Genomic DNA, 17,419 nt, shown 5'->3' on the forward strand with positions numbered 1-17,419 from the left:
AATTTCAGCAAAACCAGCCCAAATGCTTTTCAGAATGAGGTTGGGAAACACCGCTGTAAAAATTTAACATGGGAAAAACAAATTGTTTAGTTGAGAAGCTCTAGTGCCTCCATGCTTTGCAGTAGGGACATACAACCTGGCAAGGGCCGTGTCTCACCCTGTTATCAGGGATGTACCTGAAATGTTTTCAAGACTGTCTATAAAGTTTAAATAAGGTTAGTTGTTCCTTGTGATAATAGGACACCTGTTTTCGTTTGAACCAAGCCATTACCCAAAGCCAAAAATCAGATTTATAAATGCAACGTTAGCCCTTATGGTTGCTGGGTTATCAGTCTGTCACAACATGTACACTATGCAATGTACCAACAGTAATTGCCATTACCAAATCAGACCAGTGGTTAGTCTGGTCCAGTATTTTTTCTCTCGCTTTGAGATACTTTGAAAAGTACAAGAAATCCAAGGAAGAAAGTCTGCTTCTAACAGGATTTATGGTTCACAGACTTACTGATAAGTAAGGCTCTAGTTTTCACATCCCATATACATTCCATGCCCTTTTACCTCATTCAAAATAAAGATCAAATTCAAGGAAGAAGCTGGGCAAAGGGATACGTTTTATTGTGCAGTTCTCCTTTACTTGCCATTGGAGTGTTGTCTTACTCTATATCCGCTTTACATAACCATGTAAACCAAAAGGCCAATATACAAAATAAGGGATCCATTATAGATACGTCCTTTTCAGCAGCTTGAAAGGAAAAATTACTCAAAGTTTGACACAAGTAGGGTTAAGTGTTCTGGCTTAGTTGATGTAATTTTAGGAACCATTAACATTTACACTAGTTCAGTTTATATATTGTTGTAAATCAAATTTCACCCTAGAATAAAGTTTTAGGGCAAGGTGTCTTCCTAGGCCTTAAATTGTATTAGATAGAATTAAACGCTAATGTCTTTTTCCTTTACCTAGATTTCTGAGAAAGAGGATGAAATCCGTCGCATGCATGAACATGTTAATACTATGTCCTATGACCTGACTAGTCTGAAATCTCAAGTGGAAACAGAACATAGCTTGCAGAGAGAAAGATGGAAAGAGTTCTCCAATATTCTAATGGCATACAAGTCACCTGCTAAATGAGCTCTATTTAGGGAAGTAGTTACTTAAAATGAGCTAACCTAATAATTTTAAAAATGAAACTGATACTAACAATTAGTTCCTTAAATTCCCATTGAAAAAAAAAAAAAAAAGTGTCCTGATGCATCTATATAAGGTATACTGCTCTTCATAGATTTCATAGACTATTAGGGTTGGAAAGGACCTCAGGAGATCATCTAGTCCAACCCCCTGCTCAAAGCAGGACCAATCCCCAGACACATTTTTAGCCCAGGTCCCTAAATGGCCCCCTCAAGGACTGAACTCACAACCCTGGGGGTTTAGCAGGCCAATGCTCAAACCACTGAGCTATCCTTCCCCCCCCCCCCCCGGAGTATGTAATATTCTGCATTTCTACATAACAAATGAAACTAGAGCCTATCAGAATCACTTGGAACCTGGGGAGATGGGCTAAGAACACTGGGGGAGGCAGCATGCTCATCCCTTGTGAAGCTGGCTTCAAATTAATTAAAAAGCAACCCATTTGGCCACTTCAAGGAGTGGTGTTTTTGTAATTGCAAAGGTAGTACCATGCAGTCATCACTCCTGTCCTAACCAAGGTGGCAGACTCTGTCACGAGCAGTCAAGGCTGATTCCCCACTCTGGCACTTCAAGTGCAGAAAGTGGGGGCCCGCAAGGAATCTAAAAATTAATACTGGCCACTCCAGGCTTGTATTAAACTCCCAAAGTTACAACTTCTCCCTGATCTTGGATGGGTAGATGCTGCCACCACCCAAATGCAAAACCCCTTGGAACCCAGGAAGGCACACTTCGGAACTCCTTCCTGTGGGGTACCTCAATCCCTTTCACCTCGCCTCCAGTGAAGAGCTGAGAAAGAAAACAAAGGAAATTAGCTGTTACCCCCAGCTAATTAAACATAGGCACAAACCTCTTAGGATTCCAAAAATCCTATCCTGTTCTTTAAAAAGGTAAATTTTATTAAAAACAAAAAAGAAAGAACACACATCTGGAACTTAGGCTTTTGCTAGATTTAAAAAAAAAAAAAAAACAACCACTTACAAAAATTAAACATCAAGAATAACCTTAGAGGACCATCTTAAAGGTTACAAGCAAAACAAAAAGCATTTGGGGTTAGCACAGAGGAGTCCCACAAGCCAATAAGAAATAAACAAACAAATAAACCTAATCACGTCTTTCTAAACATTCCTGATCTATTAGGATTCTGTTAAATAAGAAGTTCTAGATATGAGCTGATGATTTTCATATCTGGCCTTTAGCTTCTCACATCATAACTGCACCCTGTTCCTCTTTTTCCGGGAGAACAGCAACAGCACACAAAGGGAAAGCTTTTCCCCCCCAATTTTAAAAAGTTCTAGCCTTCCCATTGGCTCTTTTGGTCAGGTGCCCACTCCCTTCCTTTTACCTGGACTTTAACCCTTTCCAGGTAAAGCAAGTAGAGAACAGCTACCAAGGGGGACTTTATAGCTAACTGGCTGGCTGAGTGTCCATAAAAGGGAGCTACTCCCCTCCCCCTTCTTTTATCACACGAGCCCTTGAAGGGACAAACATGCTTCCTGAATTTAACATTAACAGTAATGGATTTTCTATTTAATTTTTAATTATTTGAAGAGAGCTTTAAAAAGTAATTGTTTAAATGAATGTTCTTGGCACACAAACACTAACATCCTCTACCAAAAGCAAATGCATCAATACTTATAAAACTATACTAAATTTCTGAAGTTCATTATAGCAACCTTCTTGAAAGCCTGAGAATTAAAAGTTAGTGAGCTTTCGGCCTTCAAGATCAACAGGAAAAATTCTTTGTTGAACTAATCTAGTATTATATCACCTATATCAACTCAGAAATTAAGGAAGAAATGTCAAGTCCATTCTTAGCTTTCTCAAAAAAATTCTTTTTGGCTCAAAGTAAATTAAACTAGGTCTCAAAACAAAGGTGACCATTTTGGAAGTTTTGAACAAAATCCATTTAGCCCTTTTCAGAGGAGTAGAAAAGTTTCCATAAGAAAAACAAAACATGTTTGCACTTAATTTGAAAACTGCTTCAGTTTAAAGCATCAGACTCAACTCTACAGTTATAGATCTGTCCTTTTGAAAAGGCAGGGAAATTCAAAAAAGTTAACAGTTTCTACAGCAGTATTAGTTCAGCCAAACTGCAGTTAAGAATGTAAATCTCTGGCCTCAGATACAACCTTGCTCTGCATATATCCATTCAGAATGCTGCTGCAAATATTTTTCTAGCCCTTCACTTTGACCCCCACCCATCACCTCTCTGCATGGCTCCTCTGCCCCCCTTCTCTAACGCATCAAACAAACTATTTGTCTTTACTTTCAAGGCCCTTCAGAGCCTATCATGGCACTTAACTCACATGTTTAAAGCACAGTGCAAACCTTAAAACTTTCTCAAAATCAACTGTAAAACGACCTGTGCAGCTAAATTTCTAACTCAATGCTGCATTAATGTAGATGTCTGCATTTAGAATTTTTACTTACTAATGTTATGAACCTTTAAGTTTTATATTTTTATACTACAAGTGTGCTAATGATTGTTTGCTGCTTGAATTTTGACAGATATAAATCGAATTCATAACAGGAAAAATGTTTCACATAGCTGGAAATCTTAAAGGCAAATGCCAAGCAAATATTGGGTTCAAATCCCTACAACACAATGTACCTAAAATCAAGTAAATTTAGTTATTCACTACTGTACATTTTATTCCCCCAACCTGCATGAAACTTCCTGCTTGATGTCAGTAAAAAGTATATTGGAAGAGTTTGTTCTGCTACTACTTTCCCACATATAAAAACTAAGTTTTTAATATTCTCTGCTGGGCCCTATCTAAGAGTGCTACTGTGGTCTTCAAAAGTACTCCTCTCTTCATATGAGTGCCAAGTTTTTTTTTTTCTACCTTGGAGTTATTAGGACCGCAGACTTCTGTCAAACTCCTATTGCCTTTATTACAAAAACACAGGTTTGTAAATAAAATTCTGTATGCTACAGCCAAACTCCTTAGCTATTTTTATTTAGTACATTGGTATCTAATCTTGATCAAGTTTTCTGTAGCACCAAACGTACAGAAGACCATCTCAGTCCCAAACAGCATATAATCTTGTTAAAAAGGAGGTAATAAAAATAAATTAGCATGCAGTAAAGGAAAAAGTGCTGGATTTTTTAAACGAGCTAATAGGATGCCATGGGAGACTACAATACATAGTAACTAACAAAACATAATTGGCACTGCACCTCAACAACATTTGAGCCCACCTCACAGGGATTGAAAAAAATGTAGTAGATTTCTTGGGTTTTCCCAGAGTGGTAGCACCAAGTTGTTAGTCTTAAACCCAGTAAACTGGCCAATATATTCAAGAGGAGAGCATCTAACACAAAAAGGTCTTCATCACAAGAGGTATTCAAATTTTCCACAAATCCAACTGCTTTTTCCACCAGAACATTACTGCCTCCATTGATTGATCAGGTTCTCTTCTCTTCATTTCCTCTTGGCACAAAAAAGCTCTCAAAGAAGATAACCAGTTTATCCCATATTTATTTCTCATCAGATTTCCAGTGTCAAACTTCCCAAGCCTTTTAAAAATAATAAAATGATTAACCAAAAACTGACTATTCTTACAAAATGAGAAATGCAACTTGTTTGCAGTGCTCAATACCATGAGGCCTTAACTCCCTGTTTGAGATCCCTAGGCACCACACTAGAAAATTTTTAGGTAAGATGGGAAACCTGTTTTGCTGACTAACATGGAAGGAGCAGTTGCCCCTTACCCTAACAAGGTAGGACAGACCCATAAGCTTAACTACTTTAGCAGTTTTAAGATTTTGGTTAAAAGGTTTCTTAAAACCTCAACTAAGGGACGTCTTTACTACTAAGCCACTGTCAGGGGTAATACAGAGGCCATATCTACTCTACAAACCATGGTCAATGCAAATTCCATTAGCATACATAGGTCAAAGTTCGTAGATCACTTGGGCATGTACAGACCTGGCTGCTTGCATTGGTGCTGGACACACAACAGGAGCACTTGTATCTATGCAGAAGTGCGGTGCACCGGGGTAGATGCACCAGACAATGGTATGTAGCAAACTGGGTAATTCTTTTTGGGAAGTTCTTGAATGTGTTGGATAAAAATGAGTTGCCCAGTGATCTCTGGGAGCTAGGCATCAAGTTCCCAGCATGCAACTTTCTCCATCCCATAATCCATCCATATCTCATAATTGTCATGCCTTAAAAAAAAAAAAAAAAAAAAAAAATCCACAAACTCATGCAGCGCTTTTCCATCTCCACCATCTCTGACAGAAGCATGGAGCCTGCAGAGCTCTGCACTATTCTTATGAACGTTGCAAATACAGGACACACGATCCTCCTGCATTTGCAGACCTGCAGGAAATACCGCAACCATGGAGGATGTGACAATTTCTTCAAGGACAGTCTGTCAAGCAAACACACAATTTAAGGCTGTTGGGAGCACATTCCAAGAGCAGCTGCAGACGGTGCATTTCTGGGACCAAGAAAGTAGCACGGCTTGGTGGGCTTGCATTATAATGCAGGTTTAGGATGAGTAGCAGCTGCAGAACTTTTGGATGCAAAAAGCCACATTCCTCCATCTGTGTGCCAAGGTTGCCCTACCCCTCCAGCATAGGGACAGCAGAATGAGAGCTGTGTTGACAGCAGAGAAGTGAGTGGGCAATCGCACTGTGGAAGCTTGCAACACCAAATTGCTACTGGCCAGCAGGAAATAATTTTGGAGCTGAAAAATGTGCAGTGGGGGCAGTTGTCATGCAAGTGTGTAGGGCTACGCAGGACTGGGACTCTCAGCAACGTGCAAGAATGCTGGATGGATTTGCAATAATGGGGTTCCTGAACTGCAGTGGGGCAAATAGATAAGCATGCACATCCCTCTTTTGGAACCAACTCATCTTGCCACAGAGTACATCAACAGAAAGGGATACGTTTCCATGCTCCTGCAAAGCACTGGATCATGCGACCTCTTTCCCGTCCTCTTTTCCTTATGCATGTATACTGCAATATTTGTTCTGAATAAAGATAATTTGATTCTCCAAAAATAGAACTTTGACCAGCAAAAACCTTGCAGAAAAACAATATGCAAAATAACCATAGGTAATAGGGGGAGAGGGATAGCTCAGTGGTTTGGCCTGCTAAACCCAGGGTTGTGAGTTCAATCCTTGAGGGGGCCACTTAGGAAGCTGGGGCAAAAATCAGTACTTGGTCCTGCTAATGAAGGCAGGGGGCTGGACTCTATGACCTTTCGGGGTCCCTTTCAGCTCTATGAGATGGGTATATCTCCATATATTTTATATTATTCCAGTTTTAAAGTTTCACTGTTAATTTATTAAACCAGAAAGGGAATAAATATGTCAATTTGAGTGCACAAAAGTAGTCTGTTGTGGCTACACATGCACCAACTGTGGTACACACAGGTCAGTGTATATGAAACTGGTTTTCCTTCCTGTCTCCCAGCATGGACTGCTCAAGGTAAGAATGCAGCCCCCAATGCCACTAGGAATGTTGCAGGGGATATAATAAGCAGTAACCATGGAGTTCTCCAAGGCCTGCAAAGGGTCAAGAGTTTTGGGACCCAATCAAGCTTTGTAGCATTTGGGTTTGCTGCCTGAGGTGGTGGTGCATTTCCCTTTCCTGGGACGCTTGGGCCTTCTTCCTGTCCTCTTTCCTTATCCATGCTGTTGGTCATATTAGCCCTTCAAGCCTTTTGTTCATGGTCCAATGCAGCATTGGCATGCAGGATCTCTCCGAACATGTCCTGCCTAGTCCTCTTTCTCATCCTCATCATCCTGTCTCCCAGCATGTGTCATGTAGAGGCAGATGGGGGGTGGGTTGCAGCTGAGTTGGGTGCAGGGACACATGGGGACAGAAGCAGCTGTGCCTGACTAATTAGGAGAGTCTAGGGGTCAGCATGGGAGAGGCTCCCTAACAATCCCTCCCCTCCACCTGTCTTCCCCATCCTCCCCCCAAACCCCTGTTCCATACTTTTCCCACCCACACCCAACCTTCCAGGTTCACTCCCAGGCTCGGTAAGGGAGGTGGTTTCTGGTCTCTGACCTCTGCGCAATGTGACTTTACAATTGTGACCAAAACAGTCACAATCACAGGGAATGGGACAGCTGCTGGAGGACTGTTTGGGCAGACACGGGTCATGCAGTGTCTACACTCTGACTTAATTGACTTCAGTAGGTGGACCATGGCTCTACGCTGTTCAGGGAGGTGGTGGTGGTGCGGGGAGTGTCTGCATCATAAGAAGGTGCTTACATCGTCCGGAGACAAATCTGAGCGTAATCTAAGGGCAGATCATGCATAAATAGGTTGACGTAAGTTGATTTATGTCAACCTAACTCTGTAGTGTAGATAAGGCCCTAGACTGGCCCAATTAGAGACTTGATGAAAAACTGGCAATTAGCAAGTATGTTTTCCTCCTATTACGCCTAGTCAGTCTGAATAGAACTCCCAAACCACCACCAGGTGCTATGATAGATCTTATTGCTAAGAAATCACCACACACAAATTCCACCTTCTAAAGATAAGCTAAATGTACAGACAAATGTTTTGTTGTAGCAGCAAGAATATGTGAAGGGATGTCTACATTGCAGATCTGCAAGCCCTGGTAGATGTATGGGCTCTTTTCAGGACGTAGTCCGGTCTCTAGTAGAATACACTTGAGCGCTGTGGGAAAGGGAGGGAAACTGCCTAGCTGTCATATAGACAACAATCTTCATTCATCTGTAAATAGACTTCTAATTACAGGGTAAGCAGGTTGGGCAGACATTCTGTTATCTAGATTTATGTACAATCTAAGCACAGAGGCAGAAGCTTTTCTTTATGTTTGCAAGGAATTTTAAGAGCCTCAGATGACAGGCATTTTAGAAGTGCCAAGTATTCTGTTCTCATTCTTTTGGAGGCAGTTCTTCTACCAAAATGTCCCGCGAGCAAAGTTGAGGATGGAATCTTAGGCCTTGGCTACACTTGTGAGCTGGAGCGCATTAAATCAGCCCCGGGCACCCTAACTCCAGAGGTGTCCACAGTGGCAAGGCATGTAGAGTGCCCAGACTCCACGGCTGGAGCACGCCGGTAATCCACCTCCATGAGAAGCATAAAGCTTGCTGCACCCAGCTGGAGCACCAACGTGTCCATACTGGCACCGTGGTCTATTAATGCACTCTGATCGGCTGCCGTGCAGTATCCCACAATGCCTGTTCTAGCCACTCTGGTCATCACTTTGAACTCTACTGCCCTGCCCTCATGTGATCGTCAGACCTGCCCTTTAAATTCTCTAGGAATTTAGAAATTCTCCTTCCTGTTTGCTCAGCAAGGCATATAGTGCTCTCCGTGCATCTTTCCAGGTGGCCATGCCTCCATGTGCCAGGTGATCCCCAGTATGGAGCAATGGTGAGGTGCTGGACCTCATCAGTGTTTTGGGGGAGGAAACTGTCTAGTCCCAGCTGCGCTCCAGCCATAGGAATTACGATACCTACGAGCAGATATCAAGGGCCATGACCAGGGTTAAAGTGCGGAATGCCTACTACAGAGCGCAGGAGGCGAACCGCCACTCTGGTGCTGTGCCAATAACCTGCCGTTTCTACAAAGAGCTGAATGAGATGCTTGGGGGGCGACCCCACCTCCACTCCAAAGAGCACCATGGACACTTCAGAGGCCGTGGCAGCCCAGCGTTCAACAAGGCAAGAGGAGGAAAGCGGGAGTGAGGAGGGGGGCCCAGAGCCAGGAGGGGGGCCCAGAGCCAGAAGATGGCCCGGCCTCTCTAGCTGCATGCAACGAGGAGCTGTTTTTGAGCCAGGAGTAAGGTAGCCAGTCGCAGTGGACAGTGCTTATGGAAGAACAACAGCAGAGGAGGTGCCCAGTAAGCGGCTTTTATTTTGGGAAGGGAGTTGTTTGGTGCAGGCTCTTGGTGTGAGGAGGGTTGCAGAAAGAAGGGTTAGGGCTGTGTGCATGCTTAGAGTTGAGGATGGAATCTTAGGCCTTGGCTACACTTGCGAGTTGGAGCGCATTTAATCAGCCCCGGGCACCCTAACTCAGCATAGTAGGGCACTGGTAATCGGTTTCAGTGATCTCACTGAAGGTCTCATGCAGAAATTGGGCAAACTGCTTGTGCAGGTTCCTTGGCAGAGCTACTGTGCTCCTTGTCCCAGTTAGGCTAACATGTCCACGCCACTGTGCCGTGATGGGAGGGGGGACCATTGCTGCACACAGGCAAGCTGCATATGAGCCAGGACGGAAGCCGCATTGTCGTAGAAGAGCCTCCCTTGCTTCCCAGGTCACCCTCAGCAGTGAGATCTTCCAGGAAGAACTCATCCTGTGGAAAATATGGGGACACTGTTCAGTATAGGGGGCCCCCCAGCAGCTGTTGGCTCTCCCCAACGCACAGAACCCCAGAGGACAGTACGGCCCTGAAACAATCAGTCCCCCTTGCCCCTGTGGTTACTCCCCATTTTGGGGCTCTTGTGGGTTTTGTGCGCTCGCTGTGGGACAGGCACTTTCTCCTATTATGTGCACTGTGCTTGTCTAAGTTCGGCTGAATCATTGCTCTGTCTAGTGTAAACAATGCTGCCTCTGTTAAATGTTGCATTTTGGATTTACAGATACAACCTTGAGATCCCAGCCGTCCTGGTTATCAACGGCCGAAAGGCTGCAAAGAATCAGGAAGCATCCACAAAGAAGGAAGGAGGACCCTCTACATGAAGTCATGCAGCAGTCCCTTACTGAAAATCAAAAAAGTACAGGAGTAGTAGGAGACTGAAAGGAGGCTCCGCCAGGAGAATGCAGATCACCGGCAACAAAAACCAGAGTGGCTCCTAAGCATTATGGAGCGCCAAGTGGACTCAGTGCAGGCGCTCATAGCACTGCAGATGGAGCAGATCCGTGCCTGCTCCCCACCCACCCAGTCCTTGTCCCAAAACTCTTTCCCTTGTGCCCCCATGTCATCGCCAACCCACTTTCCCCAACATACAGTTTCTTATTGGCACCAGCTGCCTCCAACACCTGTAGCTTCACCACCCAGCCCTGCAAACTACGACCCTTACCTACTGCACTCAACCCCCATCACCATGCATTTTAGCCAGCCTGAAGTGCAGCACTCATTGCACGGCACTCCAGACAGGAAGGCTAAATATAATAGGACATTCAAATCTGTGATTGTCCCGTTCCCCACCCTGCCCCCTTCCCTCCTCCCACACAGCAGAAGACGCATCATGCCATGTGTGTTTCCCCAGAAGTTGTGTTTCTTTTCAATAAATGAATTTTTTGGCTTTGAAAACTCTTTATTGCATTAAGTAAAAGACAGCATAGCCCAGGAAAGGAAAAGGCACTGCAAGTCAGTGCACCATAAGAAGCAAAAACAGATGCCTACTAGCATTGGACCCACTGCACTTCACTCCTGTGCAGGGCACCAAACATTACTGGTGGCTTTCAGCATCGAATTTCTCCCTCAAGGCATCCCTAATCCTTACAGCCCCGGGCTGGGCCCCCTCTAATAGCCCTGGTCTCTGGCTGTTCAAATTCAACCTGCAGGTGTTGAACCTCCATGATCCATGCTTGAGTGAAGCTTTCACCCCCTTCCCTTCACAAATGTTATGGCGGGTACAGCACTTGGCTATAACAGTAGGGATGTCGTCATCGGCCAGGTCCAGCTTCTCAAATAGAAGACACCAGCGTCCCTTTAAACAGCCAAAAAGCACACTCCAGTCATTCTGCACTGACTCAGCCCATTGTTGAACCACTCCTTGCTGCTGTCAAGGCTCTCTGTGTAGGGTTTCATGAGCCACAGCATTAAAGGGTAAGTGGGGTCTCCAAGGATCACAATGGGCATTTTGACTTCCCCTACGGTGATCTTCTGGTCTGGGAAGAAAGTCACAGCTTGCAGCTTTCTGAACAGGCCTATGTTCCGAAAGCTGCGTGCGTCAGCCTTCATGTTCATGAAATGCCCACGGTGATCCACAAGCGTCTGGCGAAATATCGAGAAATACCCTTTCCGGTTTATGTACGCTGAGGCTAGGTGGTCTGGTGCCAGAATTGGAATATGCGTCCCATCCATCGCCCCTCTGCAGTTAGGGAAGCCCATTTGTGCAAAGCCAACCGCAATGTCATGCACGTTACCCAGAGTCACTGTTCTTCTGAGCAGGATTCAATTAATGGCCCTGCACACTTGCATCAACACGATTTCAATGGTCGACTTTCCCACTCCAAACTGGTTAGCGACCGATTGGTAGGTATCTGGAGTTGCAAGCTTCCAGATTGCAATAGCCACACACTTCTCCACCAGCACGGCAGCTCTCAATCTCGTGTCCTTGTGCCGCAGGGTGGGGACGAGCTCAGCACAGTCCCATGAAAGTGGCTTTCCTGAGCCAAAAGTTCTGCAGCCACTGCTTGTCATCACAGACTTGCATGACGATGTGATCCCCACCACTCGGTGCTTGTTTCCCGAGCCCAAAAACGGCGTTCCACTGTGGTGAGCATGTCCGTGAATGCCACAAGCAATCTTGTGTTGTATGCATTATGCATGTCATCATCATCGTCAGACTCCTCAATGTCACTTTGTAGCTTAAGGAGTAACTTGACTGCAATTTGTGACGTGCTGGCGAGACCCATCAGCATATTCCTCACAAGTTCAAGATCTATTCCCACAGACCAAAAGGGAAGACAGAATGTGCAATACAAAAACTGTTGAAAGATGGCGCCAAATGTGGACGGAAGCACAGGGATTGCTGGGATGCGAAGCGATCCATCATGGGGCACTGGGACAGGATCCAGGTTGTACCGCGTGCCCCCTCCACTCCCCCCTAAGCCACAGCGCCAGAATAGGAAGAGGTGCTCTGTGGGATTGCTGCCCATAATGTACTGCTCCCAATGCCACTGCAAGTGCCGCAAATGTGGCCACGCCACTGCGCTTGCAGCTGACAGTATGAACACAGCAGCGCTTTCCCAGCTGCTGTCTCGGAGGGCTGGTTTAACTCCCAGCGCTCTACACCTGCAAGTGTAGCCATGCCCTTAAAGAAGCAAGAAGTGATTCAACACCAGTTCTTTGGAGGCATATTAAGTAGTAAAGCGCCTCCCCAAACTCTGGCTGAACAGAATTAAGAATCTGAAAGACAAGCAAAAAAAAAAAATCCAAGCCATCTCTACTCTATTAAGGAGAGCTCTACTTACCAATTTAAAGCCAATGTCAAATAACAATCAAAGCTTTTCTCAGAAGGACAGAGTTAAGCCAGCTGTTGGGAGACAAGAAGTTCATTGGAGGCTGGTGTCCAGGACTTAAAGTTATCGGCTGATAACCATTCCCCTCAAAATGGAAATAAAAGGTTTGGGTAGCATCAAGCTATAAAAACAGAGCTGCGATGTATAGTATCCATTTAGAGAGGCAAAAAAGTGTTTTACTATTGTGACTGGTAGCTTCAACTCCTGCTGCCTGTGCTATATCTATTGAGGATCATGTATATCAGTCTCCAGAACTCAGACAAAGACTAAGTTCACTTAGGAAAAAAAAAAAAGATAGATTAACTCCTACAACAGATTCTTAACTGTGAATTTCTTGTGTGATGGAAAAAAGTCCATCTTTGTGTTTCAGACCTTTAACATTACAATGAGAAGATGCTCCTGGGACACTGTATGCTATTAATGTGTGTGTACATAGATTAAAACGTGTCATAAATTACTCAAACGTCTATTTTAGGTGTAGCTAGAAGTTTGATAAAGAGAATGAAATTACCAATCAAAATCATGTGTCTGCATCCTATAAATGTTATCACCCTGCCTCACGAACAAGTGGTTCAAAAGAAATGCCCTACATGAGTTTCTAAAGAGCAGTCATCACAGTTTTGCAAAATAAAAAAATCCATTCTGCACTATAGGAAGCCTGCAAAAGGAAGGGTATGTGTCTTTTTTTGCTTCTTTATAATATAATATAAAGGTGGCTAAACAAACCCACTGTGTCGCTTTTCTACTCATTGTTCTAAATCACAGCCCCCAATTATTTTATCATTTATTTAAAATGAAAAATATTGAGCGACCACCAACTCAGAGTATTCAGGTTTTAAACCATGTTCTCAATAAGCGCATCTCCTGTACTTACCTATTTCACACCAGATGACTAAAAGGCTTCTTGTGTTACATTAAGAAAACAGAATTTCTGACACCAAACAGTCAAATGTTACTAAGCATATAAAGATTGTCACACTACAACAGAAGAGTCTAAGGCCAATCAATTATAAGAATGTTTGAATATTTATAAGTTACACTCAATCTATATTAAACCCTGTTTTTCAAAATATAACCAGAACAAAAGCACAACAATTCTGTAGTGTACCAAGTGTATATTTCAATTTACTGTATGCAATCTAACAACAAATTTGGTCATAATTTACCAGATATACATAAATGATTTAAGTAGTAAAAGAAGATTCAGGTTCAAGAGAATAAGTTCATACCTTGAGAAAAAAGTAAAATACATTAAGAATGTAAAGCCAGGTCCAGTTTCTAAGCATTAAGTGAGCTGTATTCTAATAAAGCAGATTTAGGTGAATTTCATATTATATGAATTTCATATTATATGAATTTCATATTTTTATATATATATATATATATATAGACAGATCTACCAATTGTAAACTATGGTTTTAAAGGGGATAAATGGGATGGAAAAATCTTTATGCTATACTTACATATTCACAAAGCAGAACATTACTTTTAATGTTTAAAATACTTTTTCATAGGATCTTTGCCCAACTAATTTCTACTTTGGACCCCACCAGAATTACACATTTCAGTCTAGAACAATGAGAATAAGATGTATTCTTCAGTTTAAAAAAAAAAAAAAAAAAAAAAAAAAAGCTAGTCATCTGTCAGGTTTATAGTGCTGTGGAAACTACCCATGAAACAACTGGATGATAAAAAAAAGATGCATTTTAATACCCATATAACTGTAGTTCAACTTATCTCACTTTCATCCTGCAGAAACAATGTCTAACATTAAATCACTGTTCTACTGAAATAAAAGGACAACAGTAAAGCTTGTCTCTTTAAATACATACCAACTTTGATCAGATGGAGCACCATTAAGATTCTGTCCGTCAAAGCAATAGTTCAAAGTTTTCCACACAACTAGCATAATTTAGTTACCTGATATAAAATAGGAAAATATACTCATTTTAAAATTAAAACAAAAGCTGAAAATATGGGGACCCTCAATTTTTTTTTTTAATACAGTACAGTCACACTGGCCTAGCTATGTGTTATGATAAATGCTGTGCATATTTATTCATTGTGACATAGTATTACATCAAATGCAGTGTCCAATGATCAGCTAATTCATTAGGCTAGATGAAGCGAAGGAGTTTAACCTAAAGGTGCAATACCCTCCCCTCCCTCAGAAAGAGGCCTGAAATCATTGGTACAGTATCACAAGTTTAGAAAAAAAGTCCATGGCTACAAAAATTCAAGTTTCAATGCCTCCTCAAAAACTGAAGTAAAGAGTGTTGGGAGTGGAGCATTCTAAATGGTGAACTCAAATGAATATCACTTTGCTTTTGGTTTGGTTTTGTTTTTTAACAATGTTCCATCAAATTAAGCCACCAAGTTAAACATAATTTAACATTAAACACTAGAAACACCCCAGAAAAATACAAAAGAATAAAAAAAATTAGATCATGTGTGTTCATTTTAATGAATAACAATGGGCACAACAGCCTAGTGTCTAATTCATACTGCATAACAAAACTAGCCAAAAGCAGACATTTATTGTAAATTAACAAACAAAGTCAGATGTCATAATATTTCTATGACACTTTCTTCATTTTGGGGATTCTTTAAGCTTTGTGTTGGACTGAGGTATACACTGGAGGAAAAAAAGATGGTCAACAGGGAATGCTGCCAACAAAAAGATACCTAAAACAGGCAGCAATGCCAGAAAGTATTTAATACACTAAAATTCGCTAAGTGGCAAGGAAAAAGTTACTCATATTTGAATCACAATCCTCCCAGTATTATTAATCATTTTTCCTCGTGTGATTATTCTGCATTTGTTGAAAGAGAAATAGCTTTCTTGCAAATTCAAAAAAATTGTCAAGAAATCAAGTCAGTACATTAATGCCAATATTATCTTCTCCAGTGCTTGTCACCTACACCACAGGCTGGCTTAAAGCCAACCGATATAAGTCAATTTCATTAGCATGTTGGTATTACCTATACTGCATATTTAAGTTACTGAGGAGTTTAGACCATTAAGGGTAAGGGGGAGGCAAGAGTGGTGTGGAAAAGCCCTATTCTTGAAAATAAGAGCCACTACTATGGCTGAAACTATGATTGGATTTGGGGAAGCTGTCATGTATTTCCATAACAAGATTGTAATTTTCTTCATTCATGTTGAAGGATACATGAATGTGTAACATAATAAGTACAGTTACCATGTCTGAATAGGATCCAAGTAGCTATATCCTATAAATAATAAAAAATACATTTTCTTTTGATAACTGACTAGATGTGAGGACTCTGTATAATTCAACCAAATGGTTGTATGCTGTACAGTCCTGTGCAAATATCATAAAAAATTTAATAATCCTTTTTTGCTATAAGGCTTTGACCCTACAGTTTTCACAGCAACATAACTACCATCCAGCCTGTACCATATTTTGCAAGCCTTCAGTCCATGAACTCAAATTGTCAATCCACAGTATCCAACTGTAGCATCCTTAAGCAGTACACCCTCAGTCATCTAAAGGCATACAGACTTCCCCAGATTCATCCCATCGAGACTGGTCATTCTGTTCTTCTACATCATCAACTAACAGTTCATCCACTTCTCCGACTTCATTTTCCTCATACTCTTCATCCCTAGGGAAGTCTGTGTCCTGCACCTGGTCTACTCCCTCTTGCCCTCCTGGTTGAGATTTATCTGCACAGTCTACACAAACTCCGTAGCGTCGAGAGCCATGTCTTATTCCAACACTGGCTGCTAGCATGAAGATCTTCTTACACACCATACACTTGTACTTTTTATCCTTTTTATGCACCTAAACAGGAAGAGAAATGTTATTTAGAAGAAACTCACATTTGCAACATTTGGAAAAACTTGCTGAATTTGCATGAATTGTTTGAGGTCAGTTCATGTTCTGAAGTCCTCAAAAGAGTTTTTGATGCAAACTTTGCTAGCCAACTGCTGAGAGGTGAGACGAAAGGGCCTCTGAAGGTTGAGAGGCAATATTTTCACTGCCTTAGCTGTTGCCTGCCTACAGATTTAGCAGCTGGTTGGGATACGACTGGCTTGATTATTGTCCATTTTACTGCTGTACAGAGTTTTGTATAGACACTTGAAAAAAGATGCTATAAAGTTACACTGCCTCCTCTTTTCGAAGACTGTTATTCTAAGGGCTAGAAACTAAAAATAAATTAGCTTAAATCCTGCGTAAATTAATGGCGTAGGCCCCTTCATTCCTTAGGGAAAGCTTGCCACTTCTCTATGGAGAGAATTTTCAAGACCTGTATATGGGACTGAACTCCTTATGCATACAACTGAATTAATATGTTTTGTAACCATTCCATTATTGTTTAAGGATATGATATGAAAATAGTTTTTCAACAAACAAATCACTGAAAACACACAATTTAAAACCAGATGGAAATTAGTCGGAGGGGAGGTATTTCACCATATAACATTTAGACCTTGATTATAGGGGAATATGTTAACAGTTACAGTGCTATAACTATACCAGCATAACCACTGTATGATATTTATAATAAGAATGGTTTTTGTTTAGCTTAAATGCCTTCCCACGCAACACTACGTAAACAGAAAAAAGCCAATCTTATATTGGAATACAAGTGTGCCCACAGGAGGTTATACCAGTATAACCACATCTGTTTAAAGAACAAGAGTACTTGTGGCACCTTAGAGACTAAAATTTATTAAAGCATAAGCTCTCGTGGACTAAGCCCATTTCTTCTTCGGATGCATATGCATATGCATCCGAAGAAATGGGCTGTAGTCCACGAAAGCTTATGTTTTAATAAAATTTGTTAGTCTCTAAGGTGCCACAAGTACTCCTGTTCTTTTTGCGGATACAGACTAACACGGCTGCTACTCTGAAACTTCAACAAGACACTTGGGAGAAATTGACTAGTGGGTTGTCAGTTTGGGCAGAAAATGGTGAAGTAGTAGTACAGAATGAAAGGATGTTATTATATTCAACTGCTGCCCCATCAAGGGAAGGCTTCTTCTGGTTTACTAAGCCTGTAAAATGATGCATTT

General features: G+C 41.9%; 2 protein-coding genes across 3 annotated transcripts in view; one reads left to right on the forward strand and one right to left on the reverse strand.

Moving 5' to 3' along the window:
• Positions 1-8,894, forward strand: part of LOC128831402 (protein Daple-like) — a 56,000-nt gene extending 47,106 nt beyond the window's left edge. For both annotated transcript variants that reach the window (XM_054017749.1, XM_054017750.1), the window contains one exon: positions 962-8,894. In XM_054017749.1, coding sequence (XP_053873724.1) covers positions 962-1,129 — 168 coding nt within the window. In that variant the 3' untranslated portion in view covers positions 1,130-8,894. The remainder of the gene's footprint in view (positions 1-961) is intronic.
• Positions 8,895-13,977: 5,083 nt separating this feature from the next.
• The window catches only part of ZBTB10 (zinc finger and BTB domain containing 10), a 32,633-nt gene continuing 29,191 nt past the window's right edge, over positions 13,978-17,419 (reverse strand). Inside the window, exon 5 of the mRNA XM_054018180.1 lies at positions 13,978-16,184. Within this exon, the coding sequence (XP_053874155.1) occupies positions 15,879-16,184 (306 nt within the window). The 3' untranslated portion in view covers positions 13,978-15,878. The remainder of the gene's footprint in view (positions 16,185-17,419) is intronic.

This window comes from Malaclemys terrapin, chromosome 2, assembly GCF_027887155.1.
Source record: "Malaclemys terrapin pileata isolate rMalTer1 chromosome 2, rMalTer1.hap1, whole genome shotgun sequence".
NCBI classification, from domain to species: Eukaryota; Metazoa; Chordata; order Testudines; family Emydidae; genus Malaclemys; species Malaclemys terrapin.